The sequence below is a fragment of the Chlamydotis macqueenii genome, chromosome 14 (genome assembly GCF_036417535.1).
Source record: "Chlamydotis macqueenii isolate bChlMac1 chromosome 14, bChlMac1.mat, whole genome shotgun sequence".
Lineage (NCBI taxonomy): Eukaryota > Metazoa > Chordata > Aves > Otidiformes > Otididae > Chlamydotis > Chlamydotis macqueenii.
The window spans coordinates 18,987,384-19,014,883 of NC_141569.1; the positions used below are offsets into that span (position 1 = coordinate 18,987,384).

General features: G+C 51.0%; 1 protein-coding gene across 1 annotated transcript; it reads left to right on the forward strand.

Annotated features, from left to right (window-relative positions):
* The first annotated feature begins 1,059 nt into the window (after positions 1-1,059).
* Positions 1,060-26,639, forward strand: SLC22A4 (solute carrier family 22 member 4). Its single transcript, XM_086758718.1, has 10 exons — positions 1,060-1,480; positions 8,573-8,676; positions 10,132-10,286; positions 13,913-14,084; positions 16,695-16,821; positions 18,774-18,874; positions 19,874-20,088; positions 20,759-20,941; positions 22,814-22,949; positions 23,723-26,639. Exons 1-10 carry the CDS (start codon positions 1,088-1,090, stop codon positions 23,796-23,798), a joined length of 1,662 nt encoding a protein of 553 aa, XP_086614844.1. The 5' UTR covers positions 1,060-1,087; the 3' UTR covers positions 23,799-26,639.
* The last annotated feature ends 861 nt before the right edge of the window (positions 26,640-27,500 follow it).

The following is a 27,500-nucleotide window of genomic DNA, read 5'->3' on the forward strand; positions in this document are numbered from 1 at the left end:
GCAAAGCGGGAATAGTCACCAGATAGGGAACCGGAATAGAAAAAGCTCCTCTCCTCAGGCCGGAGATGCCACGGGCTCCTCCAGAGCAGACACTGCCGACCTTGTCTGCTGTGTAAACACCGCCGGGAAAAAATCCTGGGCTGCAGATAATGACAGATTTTCAGGGGCTGTGAGCACATTTGATTTCCAGAGCTGTGTCTGATGCTTGGTTTGCCCCGTGCCAGTGCGCGGGGGGGAGGTCACACCACTGCTGCCTCCAGCTCTGCCTGTGTTTGTGGGGTGTTCTGGGTGGAGAGACCCCATGGCTGCTGCACCCCAGCTCCGCTCCCACCAGCCATGGCCACCCCCCCAGCTCATGGCTTGGTCCCAGTTTCTGATCCATTAACTATTACAGCGAGTCTCAGCTTTGCCCAGGCCTCGCAGAGCGCGTTGTGCAACAGCCTTCGCCCATCTTGCAGCAGCACAATGGGGGCAAACCTGGTTGGGGTTCCGGACTGGGGGCTCTGGGGAGTGCTCGGGGCAGTGCAGCCATTGCCTCTCTTCCAGGCGATCCACTGGGACACAGTTTGTCACTGGCAACAGCCACTGAGTCAGTCCATCCCATCCCATCCCATCCCATCCCATCCCATCCCATCCCATCCCATCCCATCCCATCCCATCCCATCCCATCCCATCCCATCCTATCCCTATCCTATCCTATCCTATCCTATCCTATCCTATCCTATCCTATCCTATCCTATCCTAGCCCAGCCCAGCCCACCCCACCCCAGCAGAGCCACGGGTACCGGACGCCGAGCTGCCGGTACCGGCCCGCCCCGGCTGACGCCCGCGGGTCCCCGGCCGGTTCAAATCCGTGACACATTCCGGGTGCAAAACCCGAAAGTTCCGGCCCCGGCTGCGGGGCAAAGTGGGGTGCGAAGGCGCCCCGGCGCTAGCAGCATCCCCCCCCCCCCCACACCCCCCAGCCCGCCCCCCGGGACGCACCGCCCCTGCGGGGGCCGAACCCACGGGGGCGGGGGCGGAGCCGCCGGGCCGAGTACCGGCCGCGCGCGCGCAGGATCCGCGCTGGACCTCCCCGCCGCGCGCCATGCGCGACTACGATGCGGCCACCGCTTTCCTGGGCGAGTGGGGCCGCTTCCAGCGGCTCGTCTTCTTCCTCCTCAGCGCCAGCATCATCCCCAACGGCTTCAACGGGATGTCGGCCGTCTTCCTGGCCGGCACCCCCGAGCACCGGTGCGCCGTGCCCCGCGGGGCCAACCTGAGCGGCGAGTGGCGGAACGCCAGCATCCCGCTGGAGCTGCGGGACGGCCGGCCGGCCCCGAGCCGCTGCCGCCGCTACCGCCTGGCCGCCCTCGCCAACTTCTCGGCGCTGGGGCTGCGGCCGGGCTCCGACGTGGAGCTGGGCTCCCTGCAGGAGGAGCCGTGCCTGGACGGCTGGGAGTACAGCCGCGATGTCTACCACTCCACCATCGTCACCGAGGTGCGGGGTCCGGGGGTGCGTGGCGGCCGCGGCCTCGGTTTCTCCCGCGGTTTCCCCGTGGGCATCGCCCCGCTGTTAAATCCAGCGTGCTGATGCTATTTTGAGATCCCGGGCTCGCCCCCACTTGCAGAAGCGGTACCCAGATGCAGCCTTTCCTTAGGCAGCGCAGCATCTGCGGGGTGACCGCCGGAGCGGCTTCGCCTGGTGTCTGCAGCGCCGTGGGGCGAGGGTCAGCGCAGGGACAAGGGGTTCAGCTCACCCCAGAGATGTCTCTGAACTCAGGCTGAGTTCCACGATGTCTGGGGTTTCAGATGAAAGGGGTTGTTTTTTTCTTCCCCTTAAAAAAAAAAAAAAGGCAGTTGAAGTCACCCTGACCGGGGAGCCCCGGTGCAATGCCGTGGCCAAAAGGACCCTGAACCATGCTGTGCGCCCACAGTGCTGCTGTGCTTTGGTCTTGCCCGATGTCCATGGGGAGAGGCTGGGCTGGGGTTTCGGGGGGTCCTTCTGCCTAGGGGGAGGTGGGGATGAACAGGGAGCAGTAACCAGCGTGTCAAGTGCCTGTGGGAAAGGGTGCGGTGCTCCAGGGAGAAGGGGGGATAAGTGGGGTGGCTGCTTGCCCTTATTCCCTGGCCGTGCTTTCCGTTGAAACCTCAGCTTGTTTTGTTTGGAGAGGGCTTTTCCATGGAGGGGGAGGCAAAGGCTCAAAAATAGAAGCCCAGCGGTTCCCTTCGGCTGACCATCCTGGTAAACTTCCCCTCCGATGGCATCCCGGTCCCACTTTGGATGGGAGACATTGCCAGTAAAGACACAAACAGCCGGGCTGGCTCCGGAGCAGCGGTGGGTCCTCGCTGGCCCCAGCGCCCCGTGCCACCAGCCGTGCCGGCAGCTTCGGTGGCCGTTGGCTCTGGGTTGGGTGAGCTGGCGCAGGGCAGGTGCCGTGGGAGCCGCCCGCGGGGCTGTGGCCAAGCTCTCCGCTCAGTTTTTAAGGGTGCACAGCGGCATCGTTTGTCCAGGCTCTTGTAGGAACGTCTCCGGTGCCGAGTCATGGAAGCACTTGTTTGGGTTTTCTGGCTGCGCGGCAGCAGGGACGTGCTGTCTGTCTGCCCGCGCTGGCGGGGAGCGTGCAGCTGTGGTAGCAAAAGAAAACGCAATTCCCGTAGAGCTGCAGGGCGGCTGCTGCGCTTTCGTGTTGTGTTAGAGGGGTGGAGGAGTAACGGGTTCATCTTCACGCCAGCCAGCATTCGGATTTGGCAGCTGGTGGGCACTGCAGTCATCCGGCCGAGCAGTCCCGGGATGCCCCGCTCGTGCGGCGATGGCTTGCGCGGCGATGGCTCACGCTCGGGGCGCACGGCGCGGCGGTGAGCGGGTGTCTAGCCCCCATCTCAAGTCCTCATGACTCAGCAGCAACATCCACCACCACAAAATGTTCCATGGGAAAGGTCCCAACCGAGAGGCGCGTGGCTGCGGGTCCATGCCCCATGAGCACGGTCAGGACGCGTGCCCCGCAGACACGGCCAGGGTCTGTGCCAGGTGCGTGCAGGCGAGGGCTCAGCTGCGCTGAAGCATGCAGGGAGGGAGGCAAGCAGGGAAAGGCTCCGGGCTAGGGGAGGGCAGGACGCTGGCGGGGGATGCCAGCTGCCCCTCGCGTGCCCGGAGCGAAGCTGTTGGCACGCACAATGCCCGTCTGCGCGCGTCTCATGCCGTGTGTGCTGGCAGCCGTGCTCTGTCACGCGACCCCTCACACCAGCGCAGCGAGGCAGGGGGTGCTGGGGGCAAACCGGGGCTGCAGCCCACGCGCTGCACGCAGACGTGCCCGGCTGTAACCTGCGGCTTGGACGCGTGACGGATGCCTGGTAGCCGCCGGTGGCACAGGCGGTGTCCCCGTGCTCGCTGCCGGAGGGAGGCCGGATTATCCCGGGGCAGCCATGGACGCGTAATCTGTGGTTTGGGGTCAGCAGCTGCTCTGAGGGAGGCAGTAAATGAAGGAAAATGAGGAGAAAGGGTACCCCTTCCTCACGAGCAGCAACCAACCTGTCTTGGCGGATGCCAAACAAAAGCCTCCCGCGCCGGGTTGGGTCGGGACGCGGCAGTGGGGTTTGCCCCCGGCCTGGGGCATGGCGGAGAGGCAACAGCGCACGCAGAGCTGGAAACCAAGTGCCAGGTTCCCATCTGCAAGCCAGATGGAGAAGGATACTTGTTTTGTTTTAAAATTGCCAGGGACATTGGAAAAAAATACAGAATTTGGTTTTAGAACAAGGAAAACAGGCGCTGATGCAAGCCTGAAAAGCAACAGTTCGGTTAAACTTGAGATGATTATTTTTGTACCCAACATTTTTCTCCGTATTAGGAAAGACAAGCCAGGACGTGCCATCAGGAAAGCTCAGTGAAAAAAAACAGTTCAGTGCAAGAACTCGATTGAGGAGCAAGACTTGATAGCACAGGATTAAGCGTTGGGGGTTTTGACTTGCGCAGTTGCATCAAATCCTGTTATTGCTGCTGCTTGAAGGGAAGGGGCTGGGAGACCCAGCTCAGCACTGGTGTCGCTCGCTCTGCGGGGACGTGCTGAGCGCCGGGAACAGGGGATGCCAGACCCGGTCGTGCGCTCGGTCTCAAAGTGGTGATGATGGGAAAAGTGAACATGTCCGCAGCACAGGGGACAGGCGAGCGTCGGGCCAGGGAGAGAGGAATGAGCCTGTAAGTGAATGATGAGCAAGTGGAAACGTGGGGTCGGTGTGGCATTGGGTGTGATCCCACGGCAGGGATGAGGAGCTGCAGGGTTTCCTTTTGCTTCGCAGGGCTCAGCCGGGTGCCTTGGTAGGACCCTGGGGTGCTGGACCCCCTTGGCCCAGCCGCCTCCCCCTGCCTCCAGCGCAGCTCCCCTTCTGCTGCAGCTCCTCCAGTTGTCCAGACGTAAAATCCCTGTTTCCCACCCAAGCTGGTGGCCGCTGCACCGGGTCGGTGCCGCCTGTGCTTGCACGAGGGGGCTTGAGCCGATCTAGCAGGTCCTGAACCCCAAAGCGGGGCTACTCCTCTCTCACCACCCCATCCTCTTTCTCCCATCCGTGCTTTGAAATTAATTTAAACATTAGCATCTGTATTTTTGTTTTCCTTGGTGGTTTTTTTTTTTTTTGGTCTGGAACTTAACCTACTTCTGCTTCAATTCCAGATAACGATGCTCAGAGCTGACATTAATTAGAGGTTCACGCACAAACGGCAGTTTTGCTCTTCGGAGTGGGGTGTTCGCATCCAGTGAGTTCCCCTGAGTCAGGCTGTCTTCCAGCACTTTTTCCCAGCTCCCTGCGAACACGCTGGCCGGGCTGCTCCCCACCGCTGGGGCTGCTCACCCTCGCCTTGCTCAGCCCCCTGCCCCTGGCTTCTCGGTGAGGGCAGAAACCAGGAGCTGCTGGGACTGGCAGGGGTGAGAAGCTGGATGTGAATCGCTGTGGTTTCAAGGCATCTGGAGGATTTTTCCTTTTCCCTTTCGGCTTTTTCCAGCAGCGGTGAGCAGCTCTGCCCAGCAGTGGTAGCGGCACTTGGGCATGGAGGTGTCTGCGCTCATCACTCGTGCACTGAGCGGCGCCAGTCTCCTTGCTGGACTTGGCGCCTGGGGTGCAGCCTCACCCTCCTGCTGCAGTCGGGGCCACTGATTAAGATTTTTTAATATCTCCTGAGCTGTTTGTCTTCAGATTTACTCTTAGAAACAAGGTCAGGTTTTCCCTGGTTCACAGCCTCTGCTGTTTACACCAGGCTCTGTTAGCGTCGTCGTCTCTGGCGCGAGCGGGCTGATGCTCGGGATGATTAATTAGTGATTTCTGATTGGAACGCAGGCAGTCAGGGCACTTTCTCCAGCAGTTTCCATTTTTCAGAAACCTTGTCCACCCGTAGCATTCCCGCTGGCAGCGCCCGGCAGAATTGGCTCTTCCGGTAGCTGGGAGCTTGTGGCAAAGGCCTGGAGGGATTTGATGGCAATAAAGTGACCTGACAGTGTTCTTCTCCAGCAGCTCCTATTCCTAGTGCTCAAAGCATTTGCTTGGAACCTTATGTGAACTTTGCTCTCCAGTATGCTTAGAATTACTTATTTTCTGGTTAATGAATAATTAGTCCGGTAGAGACAGTCTGGAAGGTGTAGCGTAGGTGGTTTAGCCATGGCTGGGCTGGAGCTCCCATGCCCACGGTTGCCCAGTGCTGGCCGTGATGGATGCGGCCTCTGAGGAAGAGGTCAAATAAAGTTAAATTACAATTTTTTTTCCCAAGTACCGCTTGCGAGGAGTCGGCGTGCAGCGAATACCTTAAAGCCCCATAAATCCAAGCATGAGTGAACTCTTACCATGCTGATGCACGCTCGATCGCCGTGCGGCTCTAGGGTGTGAGCCTCCCTCAGAGCAAGCGCCTTTGGGAGGGGAGGCTGGCGTTTTGGGAGAAGATGAGGTGTACCTAGAAATATACCTGGGCTGTGTCATCGCCCAGGTCCCACGTGCTGCGTGTGGTATTGGATCAGAAATAGGTGGCGTGGTTTTTTCACTCACCAGCTTCAGGTACACTTGGAGTTGGATGGATTTGGTGTGTTTGTGTGTTTTCAGCGAGTTCCCACAAACAGCAGCCCTGCTCCGGCCAGCCCGCTGCCGTGTGCTGTTCACCACATCCCGCAAATCTTCAGGACTCGACCCCACATCCCGCAAATCTGAAGGACTCGACCCTGTACAGTGAATTTTTGCTGCTGGTGCAGTATGCCATGGGAAAAGGTAGAGCAAGCAGCTGGGTCGGAGGCACTTGGCACCAAGGAAACACAGGAAGCAACTCAGTTTCATGGGCAAGTTATTATTTAGCCAGGTTTATTCTGCAGCCAAAGTGCCTTTGGCATCACGGAGGCATTTTATAGACACCGACCCTTAACCTCAGGCGACTGAAGTCTGAAGGTCCAGGAGCCGGCGCTGCGCTGGTGGCCCTGGAGCGGGGTGCTCGGCGCCCAGGTATAATAATTGTCTGTATCGGGTGCGAATTCTGCCACCCCGTTAGCCGCCAGCTTTCCCAGAGTGGGGAAAAGGAGGTGCGGGAGGACGTGGCAAAACATTTCCATAGCGAGGGGACCAGGTGAGCCTGGCCAGCGCGGGGCTGCCGCAGCTCCCGCACCCCCAGAATCTGCCCCTCTGCCCCTGCTTGCACCGTGTAAAGAAATTGGTAATGCCATGTGTCCTGAAGCTGAATTTTGATTTGTTTTAAATACAGAGCTTGATTTCCACCAGGTTTCTTCACAGAAATCTCAGTTCTTCGACACGTGCGTGTGTTTTTCACGACTAGCATCCTTGACCATAGCAGAGCCCTGCCGACCCGCACGCTCCCATCCCATCTTATCAAACACAGCGAAGATAAACGCGGGTACGCGCCCAGGCCAGCCCGCACCTTGCCACCTCTCCCTTCCCAGCAGGGATGAGAAAATATTTCGCAGAAGCGGCTGCCGCAGGCGTCTTTTTGTTATTAATCAGATTTAAGTGGTGGAGGCACATTTCAGTCCTCAAATCTCTGTGTTCCCATGTTAAAGACTTTGCGTGTGTATTTCTCAGGAAACAGGGTGCGTTTTTAAACTTGATTCTCTTCTTTTTATAGGACAAAAAACCCTCCTTTTGTCCCGTAGTGCTACTTTGCGAGCTGGGCAGAGGGGCAGAGGTACCCAGCTCCCCAGCGCTGGCAGCGTCCCTTCATGCTCCTGAAAACAGGCGTTGATTGCACCTCTTCCCTAAATTTTCGAGCAGAGCAAACCGCATCGAACCACCACATCCCCCCAGCTTTGGGGTTTACTTCTCCTTGTTCTTCTGCAGCAGCAGCGGAGCCCAGCTGCCGGCCCGATTCGGTGTGGTTTCGGCGGGCCCGGCAGTGCCGTCAGATGGCATCTGGCTCTCTCCGTGACGCAAGAGTTGCCCTTTTTCATGGCCTGCAGTGGGGCTGAGCAGCCCAGAGCGGAGGTTTCTGCTCCACCGCCCCTGCCTTTGCCCGGGCTCGGCCACCGCTTGCCAAAACGGCTCGGCCCCTCCATTTCCCAGGCACGGGACGAGCGCTGCTGTGGGCGATGACCCCGCTCTCTGATAGCACGGCTAATTATTAAGATTATGCTATACTTTGATCTGCGATCTAGCTTAGCTCTGCAGCAGAATTATCTAATCTGAGACTGACAGGTTTGATGTCTATCCGTAAGCGCTCCTGGCAGGCATTGCCCTCGCCGGGATTAGTCACCGCGGCGGCAGCAAGCCGCGGCAGAGACACGCTCGGCTGTAACGTCTGTGGACTGAGACTCATGATGCTGGTTTTATTTTTTTATTTTTTTAAACTTTGTCTGGGGTTACGAGCGGCTTTAGGTGGAAGTTTCCACGCTGGCTCCTGTCCTAAGCCTCCAGGCTCAGCCGGGTCCGGTCGCGAGGCCGAGCGATGGGCAGTGAGTCAGCCCCGCAGGTTGTGGGGATGGGAAGGAATTTGGAAACGCGGCAGCGTGGGAAAAGAGATTTTATTCTCTGCCTCTTCTTGCCTATGCTTTGTCAAACCCAGAAGTTACAAACATGCAGCATTTTTTGTGCTGGCAAAGGTCAGGTGAACTGGAAGCCGTGCCTAGCCGGCGACGGGGCAGCCCTTCCCCCTTCTCCGTCGCTCTGCTTTTCCCGTGGGAGCATCCTGGGCCGCGGGAAGCCAGGTCCTGGGTGTCAAGGGGCCTGACGAGCGCGTGGTGGGGGGCTCATGCTGGAAACGGGGCCAGGGCTGCGCACACCCACCGCCCGTCGGGTTTGGCATCACCGGCCGCGCACCCGCTGCGGGGGCGATGGGGTCCTGTCAGCCAGACGCCGGGGTTTTGGGGGCTCTGGCCCGTTGGGCCTTGCCCGTTAGAAATGACTGCTTTCCCCCTTTTTTTTTTTTTTTTTTTTTTTTTTTTTTAATGCTTTAAGCAGGGCTTCCCGGCTGTGGAAACAGTGCCTGTGCCAGCAACGGGCGGAACCGCGGGCTTGGGGAAATGAATTTAAATTGCAGGGAAACGTGCGTGTGTCTCCAGCCAACAACCCCCGTGCCTGGACGAGGCGCTGCGGCTGAGCACAGGCCCTTCTCTTGCAGTGGAACCTGGTGTGCGACGACGACTGGAAGGCCCCGCTGACCACCTCCCTCTTCTTCGTGGGGGTCCTCATCGGCTCCTTCATCTCAGGGCAGCTCTCGGACAGGTAACGCCGTTGCTTGCGCGCCGGCCCTGGGCAGGGCAGGGCAGACCCAGGGACATAAGGGACTTAAATGTCCAGTTCTCTGAGTTTGGATCAAAGTGAAGTAACTGGTCTGGCTTCTTCAAAAATCCCAACCGTGTCTACTAGCTCTTGGGTGCTTTAGGAGACCAAGAGCTGATCTCTGCAAGGGGCCCACCTGGCTGCTTTGCAGATTGATGCGGTGGTTTTCACTTCACAACCCCCTTCTTAGTATTTCAGAAGATCTTGGTCTTTGTCACACATGGTCCATTCGTGGAGCTGCAGGGTAGAAACTTGTCCTTTGAATGGAAGCTCTGCTTAGAAGAGATGATTTGCTGGAAATAAAGCAAGCAAATCCAAGAGGAATTAAAAAAGAGAACCTGTAAATGGATGGCAGTCATACCATCCAACTAAGCAGATGCAAAATATCAAGAAAACATTACAGGCACTTGACCGTTATCTCAGCAGTACCGAAGTTCTGCCCTTACAAGGGTAAACGCAGAATATATATTCCTTCTGTGCGTCTCTGCTTCCCTCTTTATTCGTCCCGTAGCCTTTCTTTCCACATCGTTACGGCAGGGTCTCAAAAGCTGCTTTGGTTGCTGCCTGTTAGGGAGGAATTCGTGAGGGTTTCCGCGCTCCTCTGGGCGTTCAGCAGAGGGGTTTCCAAACTTGACAGGAGTCTTAATCCTAAAGCCTCCAGCATGAAATTCCATGTGATCCAAATGCAATCTCCTGACTCCTGCCCCCGGTGCAGAAGTCAGTCGGTGTTACTGTTTGGAAGAGAGATGAGATAATTGCTAAATCCCGCTGGTGCCATGTGCCTACGGAGAGCATCTGAGGGAGCGTGCGTGGCCCGGCAGCCCGGCCATCTTTTAGTGTGAGCTATTTTTTAATTCTTTTGGAAATGGTGTGTCACGTGCAAACCCATAGGTAAGCTTGCTCTTACCTTTCCATAAAAAAATGCGACGTACTTCTAATGCAGAGAAGCAGGTGAGAGCAAGGGCGCAATACGTATGGCAACTCAGAGAGACTGAAACCAGTTGATGAAGCTATTTATTTAACACATTTGGAGAGTAATGGCGTTGCAGTGTATGGATGCCAGTAGCCTAAGAGCCGACATTTCCTAACTTTCGGCTGTGTGGCTTGCAGTCTTCACGTGTCCCGCTTACGTACTGTTGCCTAGGCTCCTCAGTCCCTGAAGTTTCTGCTCTTTATTTTTTCTTCTTGGTTTATTTCCTGGGGCTTTTTAAAATTTTAAATTTTTTTTTTTAGTGCTTATGAAGATAATAAACAAAACTCTTTAAGATGAACCAAACTTCAGGTTGCGCTAGGCTGCGTCATGTGAGGTTGGATGTCAGTGCTCCCTCCTGCTCTCGTACGTAGCCCCGCTCCGTAAATACGCGCTGTTTCAATAACAATCTTTATCTTTTGCAAAAGGTTTGGCAGGAAGAACATCCTTTTTTTGACGATGGCCGTGCAGACTGGCTTCAGCTTCCTGCAGATCTTCTCTACCAGCTGGGAGATGTTCACAGTGCTGTTTCTCATAGTGGGGATGGGACAGATCTCTAACTACGTGGTGGCCTTCATACTGGGTATGAATACATCTGCATTAGATTAATTCCTTGCTTAACGTACTGTTATTTTTTTTTCCCCCTCCGAACTTGCATCATCAGACTGCAGTAAATCCTCACTGGTACAATTCCTAATTTAGGCCAGTATTATTTTTTTCTTTTTTTTTTTTTGCTCTTGGGTACTTCAAGCCTATAGTCTCTATAGGTTTAGAGAAAAATAAGAGAGCAGGAAGACTCTAAACAAACATCCATTTCCCTCCTCTTTGGAGAAGAAGTTCAAAGCGATGTTCAGGGTTTGTTATCGGCAGAAGCAGGTCTGAGATAGAGAAGGCGCTCGCGTTCCTCCCTGCCTCCCCGCCCCTCTGCAGAGGGGTCGGTGCGTACCTGGGTGCAAAGCCGTGGAGCAAACCAGCGTTTCCAGGCACGGCGAGCGTGTGGGGAGACCGGAGCGGAGGAGCTGCCTGGCTGGCAGGGCCCCGTTAGCCATACAATCACCGGTCCCGGTGCCGAGGTTAGCGATAAAGTCCCTAATTCTGGAGGCCACGGTTTGATGTTTTCTGCAGGGAGTGCAGGAAGAAAGAGCCAGCGGCTGTGGGGAGGCTGCACGGCTGCAGTCGCTGCCCAGGGACCCCGCAGAGTCACGGGGTTTTCGGGAAAGGCCACTGCACGGGTGAATTACTGGGATGACTGATGCAGGAGGAGCTGGGGTTTGCAAGAGCTGTCTTTAAAATACGCGCGTATACGTTTATGTCAGCTTTTAAACCAATGCTGTCAAAATTACAAGTTGTAGAGTGCAACATGAGCTAGTCTAAAACCTTATACTAACAGTTAATGCTGTTCTTTCCTCCCCGTGAGGCTGTAATGGGGAAAAAATAGAGCAGAAGAGCATGATATGAAATCAGTGCTGCAGAGGGGATACGGCATCGTGTCCCCAGGCAGCCGTGAGTCACCGCTGCGGGTGGCGGAGGGAGGATTAAGTAGGTCAGGCTGTCAGCAGGGAGATCCCCTTCCCTTTCCCTTTCCCTTGCCATTGCCATCGTCATTGCCATCGCAGTTGCCTTGCTCCCTCCATCCTGGTAGTTAACTCTTGTGCGTAGCCGATGGAGCTGGTGGGAAGGCTGGGAGGTATGGCGCTGGGTCAGCAGCGCTGGCTGGGCTCAAGATCCTCTTGGAAGCACCTGGGGTTTGTGCTGAGAGAGAGGACTGGGCCTCCCGAAGCAACATTAGGTTTGTTTAATTGCACAGCTGCAGTTGGCTGGTCCTTCCCAGCCTACGCCGCGTAGCTGCTGGAGAGGAGAACATACCCACGAAAAGAAAAGTAACTCCCTAAGAAAGCCCATCCTGATGATGGGATGTGCTGGAGATGCTTCCCTTGTTTCCTCCGATGGCGGTGAGGGCTGACCTCAGGAGGGGAGCAGTGACACCGGCACCTGTGACATCCCCGCTGATGCTGGCTGTGCTGCAGCCCTGGCACTCTCTGTCCCCAAGTGAGGTGGTTTTGTTTTTTTTTTTTTCTTTTTCCAGTGGCCACCTCAGCACAGGTTTCTCCTGCCGTTCCAGTTTTCAGCATCCCAGCCTTGCCTCCTTGTGCATGGCTCAGGCCCTGTTCCAGCATCCTCAGCCACCCGGGCTCTTCCTGCCCTTTGCACCATTGTTGTCCATCTCCAGGGGAATAGTTTCCCCCTAAGCTGTTGGTGAACTGTAGATAATTAATTTTTTTTTCAACCGCATCCTGTGAAATTTCTCCCTGTGGCATTTTTCCCTAGTATGTCGGTATTGTCTCAGAACTGTTATTCCTTGGCCAGGAGAATGAGGAAGGAGTTGAGGCAGGAGAGAAGAGAATTGTAGTTGAAAAGATGTCATCTCATATTGGCATTGAATTGCCACAAATTATAATGTAAAGCTTAATGGGTAGAAACCCATGTTTCAAGCCTAGAGAGCCCCTTCAAACAGTTTTCTTCCCGTGACTTTATTCAGTTACTCTGAGTTTCTAAAATGAAAATTCCTGTAGCTATCAAAGAGGGGGATTTTTGTCAGTCTTGGGTATTTTTTCCATTTTCTCTGCAATATTAAATATTGGAGTTCTTCCCATGCTATGTAACCAAAATACGCTCTCCAGACTTCCCGAGACCCTCCTGTTCGCTCAGTGTCGTCTGAGTTTTAATCGAGTCCAGATCACGCTGAGGGAGCCACGGCCCTCGCGGTGCTCTCAACGGAGAGGAGAGGTCCCTAGAGCCTCAGTGGGGAGCGAGCTGGACCTGAGGGCGCCCGTGGATTTTGTCAAGCGGTGGCTAGGTGTTTTGCTGGAAAAGACGCTAGGTGCTCCTGAAGGCTTACAGCAGCCTCCGTTTTTATTGCTCGATACTGGGTTGGCGCCGGGCTGCGCATGACGCAGTGGCTGCGGGATGCTGTCGTTACCCGCCGCCTGGCTGCGGGAGCCGTCGCGTTGTTAGACGATGGCATCTTCGTCGTTGTGTCCCGCAGCCAGCCTGACGTTCTAAGCCTTCTGTTGCAAAAAGTAAATGTGAGATTTGTTCCCACCCCACTGTAAATCCACGTCCTTTCACCCCGAAGCACCCGTGGCAGGCCACAGGCCCGCTCTCCTCCAGAAGTGCTCAGCAATGAACTGCATCTGAAATCCCAGATGGGTTAAGCAGGGGAGCAGGCGATGTCTTGGCTGAGCTTGTTGGGAAGGCTCCTGAAAGTCTGCCAGCCGTTCCCGTGCCTGCCCTTATCTGTCTTGGACAATGCATTAATCAAAGCAAACAGAAGTTGCTCCTTCTTCTGAAGGTCCCCGATAATCCAGCGGCTTTTCTGTACTGGGTGGGTCTGTGGCTGTGCTGGGTGACTGGTGCCAGCACTGCGGGGCGGCACAGCAGCCCAGGTCTTCTCTGCCACCCCACAAACCTCTGGGTAGCAGAGAAACAGATTTGCCAGGTGGAGAAAAGGACCAGGGAGAAGTGAAGATCCTCCAGGTCCTCACAACTCTTTCAGTTCACGCAGTGGCTTGGCTGAGGTTAGCGTACAGTCGTGGGGCTCAGTGTTTTGGGAAGGAAGGTAATGGAGGTAACTGGAACCCTCTCTGCTCAGGCCTTCCCACGAGGAGAGGACATAATGAGCTGTTTAACGCAGCTGAAATGTAGGGGACTCGCTGCTGCGGGGAAGTACTGCGGTGCCAAGCGACACTTGGACATTAAACGTACATCCGAGTTACTGCCCATCGGCTGCGCTGCCGTACCTGTCCGGGTGCTCATTCCTGGGCTGACGCAGGGGACAAGAAGTGTCACATAAACCCTTTCACTCCAAGATGAGTTGGTTGGCTCAGTCCCGTCCCCGCAGTGCCGCTGGTACCGCAGCGGCTTCATGTGAGCGGCCCCCACGGTGCTGGTGTCACTGGTGCTTCAGCGGCAGCTCCAGGGGAGATGCCCAACAAAAATCTGGAGGAACCTCCCACCAAATTAACAGCACTGTGATGATGATCGTCTCTTGGACCGTCACTCCTTGACAGTGTCCCTTTAAGTAATATAAGAGAAACCGCTCTTTTCTAAGATTGTTTAGCTTATTATTTTGTAAATGCAGTAAAGTATTTAGTCATGACTGAAAAGAAAGAGTTAAAATGCTAATCCAACCTCCCTTGTTTTAAACAGGAACAGAAATTCTTGGCAAATCAGTTCGTATTATATTCTCTACGCTAGGCGTTTGCATATTTTTTGCAATTGGCTACATGTTGCTGCCCCTGTTTGCTTACTTCATCAGAGACTGGCGGATGCTGCTGCTGGCGCTCACGGTCCCGGGGCTGTTCTGCATCCCGCTGTGGTGGTGAGTGCCCCCGCGCGTGAGGCCGCGCTCCCCACCTCCCCATGCTCTCCTGTGCCGGGTGCTGGGTAACGCAAGGCTGTTGGGGGTCCCATTTCTCCTCTTTGGGTTTGTGGGTTTTTTTTTTTTGCTATTTGCCAGATAAGGAGGCTTTGCCTTGAGGCGGGAGCTGAGGGGATTTTTTGTCTGGGGTTTTTTTCCCGTTTTAAGTCAAGCAGAGCCTCGCTGGTGCTGGCCGTGTGCTTGACGCCACTTTTTCACTGGCTTTCCAGAGCAGGTTGGGGATTCTGTATTTGACTCCTAACTCTGGACACTGTTCACTCCATAGTGCTGCTGGGTGATTCCCTCTAACTTTTCTTCTTTCCTTTACTCTTTAAGCCATTTTTTAATGCAGATTCACCTGCTGGCTGGTACTGAAATCTGAGTGAAAGGCTGAGCCCGTTCACTCGGCACACAGCAGCTCAATGTCACGAAGCAGTTCGTTGCACGAGATGTTGTTAAGCAGAGCGCACCGGGCCAGCCCTCTCCCACGGGCTCTGCCGGGAGCCCCGTGTCCTCCCAGGCTTTGCTTTGGCCGCTGGAGCAGGACTTTGGTTTGTGAGCTCCTTCGGCCCATAGTAAGGCCGTTGGCTAAGCCAAAAGTTGGCTTTTCCTTACCCTGCTCCTCTCAGCCATCCCACGCTGTCTTCTTGGTGGCTGAGCCCATGATTTCTTTCATTTTTCCACTGCACTCGCCCACCCCTGCTCTGATGCACTGGGGGGATGTGTAGGTGCACCCTCACTTGCCCATGGTTGCTCTACCCTGGGGGACTGAAAGAACAATTTAGGAAAACTCCCTGCTCTTCTCAGCTAGACAGAAGCATCGAAGAAGGGCAGAGATCCTTGTTCTGTTGCCATCTTGCTCATCTGTTGATTTCTGAAGAGACAGATGTTTAGGAAATAGGAAGGGAAAGGCAAGGTATCACTCAGGCTCTTAAAATAAGGATCATTTACAACAAGAAGAGTTCCTTTCATATTAATCTTGTCTGGGGGACTCCTTTCTTCCTATTATCTTGAAAGAGCTAGACCTATAAGTAAGAGATTAATGTCTTTATAACAGTTAAGTGATTTAGACCCACTCTTCTGAAGTCTAAAAGATCTCCTGCAGATTTCACTCTTGCCACAAGTCTCTGCTGATGGTTTTAGTTTGGTTGGTTTTTTTAAATCACAGAATGATTCTTCGTCTTCTTCATTCTAGAATGAATCTTAGTCTTCAAACCAAACCTTTAAAATGGTTTTCAGCTCCACCTCCGCAATCATCGATTTTAAAGATCGTCTGATTCTGTGTACGGGTCAGTTTGCTTATTTAACTTGAAATGTTTCAAACTCCTTCAACACAGCAGCATTTCCCTCTGCACCCAGCAGCTGCTCATGGGGAGGCTGGGTCTGGGTGGCAGCCTCTCAGACATCTGCTGTGGGACAGGCACTGTGAGGCACCTGAAATTCGTCCCCAAGGCACAGCTTCGGAGTCCTGCTTTGGTGGGAATTTCCACGCTTTTTAAGAGCATACATCATAAAGCATGCCAAAAATTTCCACTCTGGGGCTAGCGTGGCAGTAGGTGGGGATCAAGGTGCACCAGCAAAGCTCTGCCGAGGCAGGTTGGTACTAGCTGGCATCTGGACCCACTGCTTCCACGGGCAATGTGACTTGCACATCCCACTGCTCCGTGCCATAGTTGCTCTTTTATTCATTCCTCTTCCAAATTCTCCAGAAAGTTCCCAGCATCGTCTCTGCAGTCTTGTGTCCCTCAGCTTGCCCACAAAGGAGAGCAGTGGAGGCAGCTTCCCTCACGAAAAATCACCTCAGTGGTTGAACGGTCTGATACAAATCATCTGATGCTCGATACCGTTGATGGGTCAGTCCTTTAGGGAGTTCATCAGAAAAGGAGTGTCTGACCTGTTTTTTTCCAAGGAGAGGAAAAATGCTGCTGGCTAAAGGGAGGAAGGTAGCACCTATTAAGATCAAAGGATTTAGTTAAGGAAAGGTGAGATTTTCTGTCCTGTGTTTGGTGTTCGTTCACTCAACACGTGCCTGGGATTGATTAGAAGATGTCATCAGCTCTGCGAGGGGCCACTGCCACTGTCCTCTGCCTGGCGAGCCTGTCTCAGAGCTGTGGTAAAACTGTGAGGTTTGTATATAACATTCCTGTGACACAGAGCCTTTAAATATCCCTGTGCGTATTTCAAGCATTTCCACATTCTGTGCAGTTTCCTAAGAATATTTTTGCTCAACGCTGGCTAAGCTGCCCCCTTCTTTGCTGTCTATCTGGTGACATCTGGGTTTTTTTCTGGTGGATATCAATTATTCCTTAAAAAACAACCACCCAGGGCAGGGGCCTAAGCATGCATCTCCTTCAGCACGAGGATAAATGCCTCCCAAATATTTGAATTCTCCCACTGATCCCAGTGGGACAAATCCGTGAATTGCATTGCCCACATGCTTCTGTGCTCGCTCTCTTCTGCTGCAAGCAATCTGCGAGATGAGGGCATAACTCATAAAAATGACACATGTGTTTTTAATAACCTTTTACTTTTGTGAAAACACGGAGTCACTTATTCTGTAACTTATTGCAGGATCATTCCTGAATCCCCTCGGTGGCTGATCTCCATGGGAAGATATAAGGAGGCAGAAGTTATTATCCGAAAAGCCGCAAAAATAAATGGTGTTGCAGCCCCAGCCGTGATTTTCGACACCACGGAGGTATGTTTCATACGTCCTGGTACTTTACCTCGCCGGCAGTTTCCCCCTTTGGCCGGTTGACTTGTTGGGAAATGCCAGCAGAGAAATGGTTTGGACCAGCAGCTCTTAGAGGCTGGCAGTGCCTGTTGGCGTGAGGTAAGTGCTGGGTTAGCGACTTCAAAACCGGAGGCCAGAGGGGGGAATTTTATTTATTTGGTTTTTTTACAGTAAAATTCTCTTCCTCAGCAGTGGCTGGTTGTTGTTTTCAGAGCAAGGGTGACCCAGATTCATCCTTTGGGCACTGAGAAGACCCAAGGAAGATGCGTTTGTCCCCGTTGCAGCTTGGTGCAGTTTTAGCAGCAGCCCTTCGCGGGGGGCTGTGCGGGGGACCCTGAATCGGCACCCACGTGTGCCGGGGCTGCATGGAGCCCCAAGGGACTCCTCAGGTTGCACAAACCAGCCAAAGCACCCGAGTGCTGCAAGGGCAGTTGAAAAACCATGGTGGTAGTGAAGGCAGAGAAGATCATTAAGCTCTTCTTCAGGCCTGTTTTTTTCTTGTATTTCATATTTATTGGGTAAAAGGAGAAAGCCTAGCACAAACCTAGCACCCAGCAAGCCGAGGAGCAGCACAGCCGCAGGGGACGGCTGGATCTTGTGCTCATCTCCCCCATCCAGTGGCTCTGCCCTCTCCGGAGCTCCTGCTGAAGAGGCACAGGCGTTTTCCACGTGCAAAGAAACCAGCAATGCTTCCAGCCTTGCGTCAGCGATAATCGCGTGTCTGTATGTTGGATCTGACTTTACTGCACGGTACTAGTGCCTGCGGCTTATGCCTCCTGATGTCTCCTGATAGAGCAGAAAGCAAAGTACCGCGTGCCCCTTTGCAGTATCTGCAGGAGAAAGATGCTGCGTGCTTCACCTCGTGTGGGCAGGATCCATCTCTTGAATGTCATGCTTGAATTTTGGCTGGGCTGCTGAAGATCTCTTTTCCAAGTGTATGTTGTACTATAAATTCAAGTGCACGTTCCAGCTACGGGAAGCTCATCCTACAGAAACCTTACTTCACAGCCATACAGGACATGACTTTTTCAGGCTCCAGCACATGAGTTTTCTTTTCATCACTCCTGTGTATTTTTGAGACCAAGCAGCAGCTCAGCTGTCCTTTAATTTGTGGAAACCTCCTGTGCCAAAGCCTCTGTCCACAAAAGTCTGAGGATGATGTTTGTACGTTAAGTCCTCTGTTGAAATATTTTTCCAATGTTGCTGGACAGACATTCCTTGGAAAACGTCCTTTCTTCCCAGAAAAGGAAGTCCCCTGGGTAGCCCCATAGGGAGGGACAGGGTGGTTCACTCTTTGGGCTTGGGGGGAAGCCTGGGCGTGAGCAGTAGCTTCACCCCATGGAGGCAGAAGGACACCCTCATGCCACCCAGAAGACTCCTGCTGCAAGCCTCACACTGGACCCTCCATCTCCGATCTGGGGCACTCGATGCTCCCATGACGCGTTCTGGCCTCCACGCCGAGGACATCCATCCCTCATCCACCTGCAGGGAGGCAGGAAAACTGGGTTATCCTCTGCATTTATTTGTGAAGGTCAAGCAGAGGAGAGTTGAGTGGACAGTGCACAGAAAAATGCCGATGGTGATGAGGTCACTCCTGGAAGCGCTGTGTTAGATCCTTAAGGAAGTGTTATGCGTCTTTCTTGTCGGTTGATCCTCCTCTTTCATTAGTCGGCATGGGGCAATGTCTCAGTGCCACCTTTTTTTTAACAAAAAACTGGAAACTACGGCGGAGTACAGCTGGTGCAGACAAGCCCTGCCCAAGGACTGCCCTCCCGGTGCAGAAGCGGCCCTTGGGCTGACTGGTTATCCCTGATAGCGTCGTAACTTCCTAATGCCCAAACATGTGGGTGTGCAGACGTTGTTTTGCTCTTAGGTGTGTGGGAATTTTTTTGGTTTTGTTTTCCTCTTTCCTTCAGATGCAGGATTCGAAGCCTCAGCAGCAGCAGAAGGCTATCCTTCTGGACCTATTTCGAACCCGAAACATTGCAACTATTACTATTATGTCATTACTTTTGTGGTAAGGAAATGTGTATTCCTACACTACCCAGGCAATAGAACAGTTTCTGATCTGAGGGCACGTGCCACAGGTTTAGATAATAAGTCTCAGCCTTGGAGCCCACCTACACTCGGTCCTTGGCCGGTCTGTGGCCCTCGGTGTCCTTGCACCCACACTGCTTTAATACACGAGAGCATGGAGGCAGTAGCCTCGACTCTGATGTAAAATAGCTAGGAAACTACGTGTAACAACTTGTGTATTTTAAATTCTGGTGCTTTTTGATTACTATTTTAAAGAAGCTCCCATCTCTATAATCTCTGTTTGAAGAGAAATATCCTTCTTGAAGCAGAGGCAGCAACTCAGTAACATAACGAGAGCCAGGCCCACGGCCGGCGTTTTTGGTCTGTTTCTGTGCAGTGCCCATCTCGGTGAGATCCTGGTCCCTGCCTGGGCAGCCGCGAGGAACGAGGACCCAATAATACCGTATAGGCAAACTGGGACCCTTTTCCGTACATGTTTCCCCCAGCAGAAATGGGGGAGCACACCTGGTATGCCGTAGTAAGCCACTCTTGGGATTTGAAACCTGAACATCCAGCTCTGTCATGAAGATTAAATGAGATGTAACGGAACTGCTGAGGGTGGGAGATCCTGCCACTGGAGTTGGCTACGAATAGGAACGTAGTTGGCATGAGAAACTTTCAAGAGTTATTTCATGGTGCCGTTAATGAGTCCGTTGCAGTGAAAAGCCTTTGTGAACGACTTCCACAAAGCCTTTTACTTGGTCTAGTGTATGCAGGAAGGACAGAGAAGTCAGAGGTCTCTTCAAGCCGCTGTGGAGACGGTCACTGGAAGGGATGGCAGAATTAGAAAGATGGGGTTGCCACTGAGATTTTTTTTTAAGCCACGATGCCGGTGGCGATGCTTTGCGACATCCTGTTTTTGTAACAACATCTGAGGCAACACTGGAGGCATTCAGAGACTAGTGTTTCTGGAATAATTTGGTTTTATTGCTTTTCTCAGGTTTTTCACGTCAGTTGGTTACTTTGGCCTGTCCCTCAGCACTCCAAACTGGCATGGAAATGCCTATGTCAACTGTTTCCTCTCGGCTGTCATTGAAGTCCCAGCTTACGTGATTGCCTGGCTTCTCCTCCGCTCCTTCCCTCGGCGCTACTCCTTATCTGGCATCTTGTTTTTAGGGGGAGGTGTTGTCCTCTTCATTCAGCTGGTTCCCGCAGGTACAAGATTCAATTCATGACTTAAGTCTATAAAAAGTTAGAAATATTTTATGGTGCTATTGAGTAGTTCTGTAAAATCACTGGAAACCATGATCCAATTTAGAACTGGAGGTCAAGTTTATGCTGATCACTTGCAGCCGTGATTTTTTTTTTTTTTTACACATATGTATATGCTGAGTCATGCACTGCTCTCATTTACTGAGCTTTTTATAGTCCAGGGGAACCAGCTTGTAAAACGAGAGCCAAAAGCGTACAGTGATTTATCTGGTTGTGCGTAGAGGCTGAAAGAACCCGCAAGTCTTCCAGATCTCACTGTGTGTAACTCTCCGCGGGTTTTTGTGAAAAAGGGGTGGATTTAAGCTTGTACTTTGTCGCTGTGTAATCCAGAATTTTGTTCTGTTTCCAGAATGCTGTTTTACTGGGAGAGAACCAGAATCTGAAAAGTACAAAATAACCTGAGCATCTACATTATGCTCAGTGGGAAGTTTGGAGTCAAACTAGTCATGTAGGGATGGGGCTAATACATTGTGTAATGTAAAAAAAAAAAAAACAAAACCACAACCACTAGGGAAAAAAAAACAGCTATATGATCTTTGGGATGAAGCAGAAATACAAGTAATAGGCACAGGGTGTTATTTATTCACCTTGATTTTATTTTTTTCTCCTCCAGATTTTAATATCCTGTCTATTTGCCTGGTGATGGTCGGAAAATTTGGCATCACAGCTGCGTTTTCAATGCTTTACGTCTACGACGTGGAGCTCTACCCTACGCTAGTGCGAAACATGGCCGTCGGAGCTACGTCCACAGCTTCCAGGCTGGGCAGCATCATCGCTCCTTACTTTGTTTACCTGGGTGAGACATCCTGCATTCCTTGTCTTGCGCTACTGCCTCAACTGAAGCAGGGACCCAGCACTGGAGCGGGTCCAGGCTGGTCCAGGACAATGACAGTGTTCATAAACCGTGCAAGCGGAGGGGTTGGGATGGATTTCCTCATAGGGTTTCTTTTTTTTACACTCCTTACCATCATTTTCTGAGTGCTGCGCAAATATTAATTGATAAATCTTTTTCTTTTTAAAAAAAAAGTATATGGAAATGATCCTCATGTTGCAGACAGGAAAGGGTGACGGAGGTGAGGGGATTAAGGGTGGAAGTACCTGTGAATACTGGCTGCCCAGTTCGGGGTGCTCAATCTCCTATTTCTTTCTCTCGCACGTAATTTATTTCCTTCTGCCATCGCTGCACCCACTCAGCTCTCCTCTGCACCTAACAACTGCATCCTGCTGAAACCTTTGATACAAAATGAGCGCGACTTTGCCAACTGTGGTGTGCTGCTAAGGGGTGAATGCTGGTTCCCCATGCCAGGAAAGGGGAGAGGAGACTGCTGTCTGTAGCTCACCTGTGTTGTCTCACCTCTACATCCCAGTGTGACCATAACACACTGTACCAAAATGCTGAAAATACCTTGTCCTTATTTTGTACCTACACGGTGCAAATGTAAAGTAAAAGGGACAGCAGGACTGTGACGCTCCTTAGGGTCTTCAGTCTCTGTTGCAGGTAACAGGAATGGAGAGATGTACTTAGGATAAAAGTTTTACTGTTGTTTTGGGTTTTTTGTTTTTTTTTTTTTTCTCCCAGGTTTCCATAGGCTCAGCCTTTAAAAATATCTCGTTCCAGTCATCAGAATAGTTTCTTACACTTTAGGAGGTTTTAGGAGAAACTTGTCAGCTGCTGATATTTGCTACAGCTAAATTAGGACCTCACAATTCATCCAGCTCAGGAGCACAGAAGAGATCAAATCACAAACTTTGGCTCTCTGTGAAATACCCAGGGGTCTTCACTTTAACCCTAGTTTATTCCATACTTTATAAAGCGTACTGCTCTTTCCCAACTACAAAATAAAGCTGTCGGGTTCCGTTTGGTACTTTCTCTACCTTAAATACTTTAACGCCTAGCTAATCCCCTTCCTGAAAGACCTTTTCATTGCTGTGCTGTTGTGACTTGAAGATCTTGCATCCTGCCCAAACACTTGTGCGCTAGCTTCAGGCTGCTGGCAGGGGCCGCTGCCTTCTAGTCCAAAATAATATTCTGAGTAGACCAAGGTCAGAGCCTCTTGTCTGTCATGGGACGCCTGATGCTTTCTCCCTGTGAAATAAGGAAGATATTTAAGAATTCCCCTGTTAATGGCTCATTAGTCTGAAATTGGCCTGTCTGGCTGCCGTCAGTCTCTTCCCTTCTTTTGCGCAAGCCCAGCAGGATGCACAATCCCAGGCAGATGATGAGTGCTTGGTTGCTTATGAGCACTTTTATTCCCTCATATTGAATTATTTTAATGGGGGATTTGGTTCCTGGTGACAGTGTAGTACTGACGGCTCCAGCAGTGATCTCAGCAGAGCTGTTAGCTTACAAAGATGTTGGCTATCCCAGTTGAAAATGTATAAAAACCCTATTAACTGCTACACAAACATGGCGGATGACATGAAACTGATGGTAGGTGGTGACCATCCTAGAGCGTATATTGTAGGTTTAAAATTGAAAAACCCCTTGGTTTGCTAGCAGATACCAGCTGTAGCTCAGTTTTGGATTCAACTTTGGTATTTATGATGATTTCAGCTAATTATTCAAAATTAATTCTGCGTTACAGTGGTGTCTGGAATATGAATTTTACACATGAGTTGATGGATTGTGAACACACAAGTACTGGTGTCATGTCCTGTGTTCTGGCAGGTGCTTACGACAGATTCCTACCGTATATCCTGATGGGAAGCCTGACTGTGCTGATTGGGATCCTTACCCTCTTTCTCCCAGAGAGCTATGGCAATCCCCTGCCTGAGAGCTTTGACCAAATGCTGAAGGTGAAATGGTAAGGCTGTCTTTGACAGACATTGACATCACACAGTTTCTCCAGAATCTCTGAACCTGGGAGCTGATGGGCTCGAAAGTGGGCTCTCGCAAATCAAGGCTGACCTTCACATCACCTTGAGGCTGTTGCTTTATAGCTCCCCACACCTTCCATCCTTTTATATCATTCACTCTCCTTAACTCTTCATTTAAACTATTCATCTAATAGGGACACCTTCCACCAGACCAGGTCACTCAGAGCCCTGTCCAGCCTGGCCCTGAGCACTGCCAGGGATGGGGCACCCACAGCTTCTCTGGGCAACCTGGGCCAGCGCCTCACCGCCCTCACAGGGAAGAATTTCTTCCTTTTATCTCATCTAAATCTACCCTCTTCCGGTTTAATTCTCAGGCCAGGTTCCTCCAGAAGGGCATGCTGCTCTTTATCACAATTAGGGACTTCTCAGATGTCCAGCCTGTGGGGTTTTGGCTTTGCAGTTGACGAACTGTAGCTAGAAGTCCTAGAATCAAACCAGATTCCCTTCGTAGGCTTCTTGCGTAAACAGACTGAAGTCACTGAATTACGGTCACTGAATTACTTACGTGCAAGTTCCAAGTTTTGTTTTCTGCACTGCTTTTCCCGTGTGGAAAGGCATAGTTTACAGAACATCACATTTTTTCTAATGTTTGTATTAGTAGTGTCACATGGTTATTTTAGCGGTGCTAATTAGGAGGGGGAAGTGTCTGTGACACCTTGAAAAATGTTCTCTGGCTTCTCAGTCTTTCACTTACTTTCAGTTTCAGAAATGCGCAACAAACCACTGGCGTTAGGAATTCAAAGCAGAATCCTAAAATTCTGGTAACACCCTTGTGAAGAAAGACGCACACTTCGAGAGGGGCTGAAAGAAGAACAAGATCGTCTCAAAATGCATTTTCACCCAGAGGAAAACAAACAAAACCCAACAGTCAGTGCTACGGCACCGTAGTTATTATCCCCTGCGCTCCTGTACCCAAATAGATAGTTTACTGCAGAGATGCTGTCTGCTCCTGTAGGACCCTCAGTCTGTAATTCCGTGTCCTGACACCTGGGGTCTGTCAGCAGATAAACTGTTGAGAACTGGGGCTCTGCCTGAGCTAAAGACGATTCCAGCAGTAAGCTAGATGTGAGCCTTAGGAATAATACAGCGATGGCTCCAGTCAGTCAGGTACTCCACGAAAGCTGCTTAAACGAAAAAAAAAAAAATATATAGCAAATGTAATGCTGGCGTTTTTTTCTCACTGTGCGTATTTACCGGATGAAGGGGAGCTGGGTGTCTGTCTTTGAAAATCTCAGCACGCATTCCTAAAGGAAAGATCCCGGCCTCCCTTCCAACCTGTGACCAAAGCCCGATAGACTGAGTGGGATCAGAGTGCAGTTGCAGCAAAGCAGACATAGACGGCACTGTAAGGACATGGCTTTTTCAAACAAGACGCCCGAGTATCTTTTGGTGTTGCTTGCTCTTCCCAGGACCTGGGATCCACTTCTGATCCCTGTAAAACCTGATGCTTTTTCATAAAGCCTGAGCCTGCTGAGATCCTTGGGCTTCATTGTCTTTGGGGATGGGGGAAGCCTTTAACGCAGAAAGGACTGTAGCTTGCTGACCTTCTGATGGACCATGCCCGCTTTCAAAAGAAACACGGGCTTTAGCAAGTCAGCGATCTGTCCAAACGTGCCTTGCAGTTTGAGCTCTCAGGTTTTTCCGGTATGCTGGCATAAGTAGTTTTATAGATCTTTTGGGGCTTTTTTCCAAAGTATTTAATTTCTCCTTTGAATAGATACCACGTTGTTTTGTACCTTCAGAGAAAGCTCATTGCCATTCCAAAAGCCTCTGCAAAATCTTTGTGTCATTTACAAATCTAAAGAGGATCTGATGCTCGCAAAAAGCTGCTGTTCTGTACTGGAACTGTTCACCTGCAGCTGTTAAAAATGCAAAAGGACTAATTTGGGACCACAGCTTTTTCAAAACAAACAAAAAAAAAGCAAACAAAGCCAGTGGTTTTTTTTCAAATCCTACAGATTATGTATGCATTTTTGAAAAGTTCAGCAAAGCTAGAATGGATGAGAACTCAAATGTAGAGCTTAGAGTTGTGCTACTACTGTTTTACGAACACTACATAGTTTGGGAAAAAAGTATAATACCTTTTATTTTTCTATTTATTGGCTGTGCATGCACTTCTTGGCCACGTAAAGTCTATCAGACCTGGCAGGCTGATTTTTATCCTCTATGACAATTAGCCATGATTCACCCTCTGGAAGGGCCAACAAAAGCACGCCGTCTCATCTCTGATGTGAGAGTTAACGGCAAGTTGTCTTGTGCCGGCACTTGGTGCAGCACTGAGGCTCTCGCTGTAAGTTCGAGCACAAATACAAAGCTTTGTAACATTTAAACGCAAGGAACCGGTGCAATTATTTCAAGCTGCTCTTTGGGATGCGGAAATACTATTTCCTTTCATATTAATTTTCTGCAGTTACGCTTTTGCCGTAAACGTAATGTGCCACGAGGCAACCCTTATCCTGTGACCTTGACATTCTCATCCCTTCTCAAACTGGAATTCCTCCAACAGCAGAAGTGTTTAATCTTGTTTTCACTTATTGCAGAGTGAATCTATAGAATAGCTGTTTAGACCTAACTATATTTCTCACCAAAACCTTTTTATCAGTGTAGGACAGGTTTGAGGACTTGGTTAAATACAGGTGGCCATATTTCTGTGAAGATTTTTGTATTAAGTTGGTACTTATTTTATGTGATCGTAGGCTTGGGTATTTCTAAAAGGTAAATATTTTTGTACTCTTGAACTTTGTAGTATCTTAAAACCTAGTTTTCTTTTTTTAAATAGGAAAGAGTTGTGGGGTTTTTTTTAAAATACCTTGTTTTAATCAGTCTCATTTTTCTTGCTTATACCACTGATCTCAAGCTAGTGTCACAGTTTAGTATTTTTAATGGCAGATTTTTTTAAAAAATCACTTTCACAAGGGTGGAATGCCTTTCTGAAAAGCATGTGATGATGTTATAAGGCCTTATGGTGTCTGAGCATAGTAAAAATGTGAAAAGGAGATTGCTTCAGCTGATGAAGCGTTTGCAAGGAGAATTTCTGTCCTCTGCCAGTATCTTTCCTGGGCTCACGTGGGCATTTCTGAAGAAACTCAAAGAGCAACAGTCTGTGGAAGAATCAAACGGGTTAATCTGGAGGGCAGGATTGTCCATTTCCGGCGAGTTACTATATTTTTAATTGTAAAGGTGAAGAAAACAGCTGTTGGCGAAAATGAAATGTATTGCTAGTGAGCTGTGAAGCCTCCCACTTGCAATCTCCACTGAGTTCTCTGTGCGCCAGGCACTCGGCGCGCTCAGTATGGGACCCGCGTGCTGTCGCGCACGGGGGGAGGCCTGTAAGGCTCTGACCCCAGGACGGAGGGAAGCGGCAGCGGGATCGCTCCCACTGACCGCGGGGCCGTGGCGCGCTGTGCCTCATCTGTCACCTCGGTCACGTTTCCCTGGGTCTCTCTGTGCAACCTTTGATCCTGGGCCGGCTTACTGGATCTGCTAAAGCACATATGAAACTGTAGTCATTGTCACTCGTTAACTTCTGTCCTTGCTGTAATAAAAATGTGCACTGGCATTGTATGACCTACTTTCTGCGTGGCTTGTAATTGAACAATAAAGTCTCCTGACTTCAACGCTTTGTGCAAAGAAGGTTAAAGAAGTAATTTAAAATGTATTTAGCATGGATAAAGCATGAAAATCAAACCCTGAAATAAGCTCTTCCACAAATAAGCTCTTTAACATAGGAAGACCAGTAAGGTAGTACAGTTTTTCTGGCTTACGGATGGTTCAGTCCTGACTCTGCAATCCTGCAGAGCCCCTGACACAGACCCCAGCCAGGCTCAAGGATGATTTTGAGATTAAACTTCTGTCCATTTCATTTCCTGTCTTTGAGATTTTTCACAACTGTGCGATTCCAACATGGAACAAAAGCTCTTTTTAAATACAAGCATTCAAAAATGCTGTAAAAGGTATACGCTCAGCTTTTATCGATTAGAGGTGGAGAAAATATCAGCCAAGAAAAGACAGTGGGAAATGTGAATTAGCCTTATGAAGCTGCCAATTTTTGCAGCTTCTTAACTGAGCTCTGTGGGAGACCTGATCTTTCTGACAGTGCTGCTGGGGAATAAGCTGGGACTTCTGGCCTAAGACTAGAACTTTATTTATTAAATTTCTTCTTTGTCAAACATATGGAGCACGTTCCCTCAGAAAATACCATCATGGTCAGCAGAACCTTTTTACAGCCACAGAGATCCTGCTGAAGGGACGACAGCGGTTACGGGAAGGTTCTGCTGCAGGTGGAAACAAGGTGAGGAACCATCTAACACTTGGACTGGCAGAAAGCTGCCTGCCTTTGGCTGTGCAAAAACAACCAGTGAAGGCTCTTGGTTCTCTAGTGGTAAGGACCCAAACCAAGGCCTTACGAAGAACCCTGGGCTGGTTTGCTTATAACGTGTAGCTCAGCTCTGGGGGCTGCAGGCAGCTGGATGATTCCG

Excerpts from the sequence above, each read along its gene's own strand:
- SLC22A4 (XM_086758718.1), top strand. The coding sequence starts at position 1,088 with ATGCGCGACTACGATGCGGCCACCGCTTTCCTGGGCGAGTGGGGCCGC. Across the intron at positions 8,677-10,131 it reads TCAGGGCAGCTCTCGGACAG|GTTTGGCAGGAAGAACATCC; the intron begins GTAACGCCGTTG and ends CTTTTGCAAAAG. Across the intron at positions 14,085-16,694 it reads TTCTGCATCCCGCTGTGGTG|GATCATTCCTGAATCCCCTC; the intron begins GTGAGTGCCCCC and ends AACTTATTGCAG.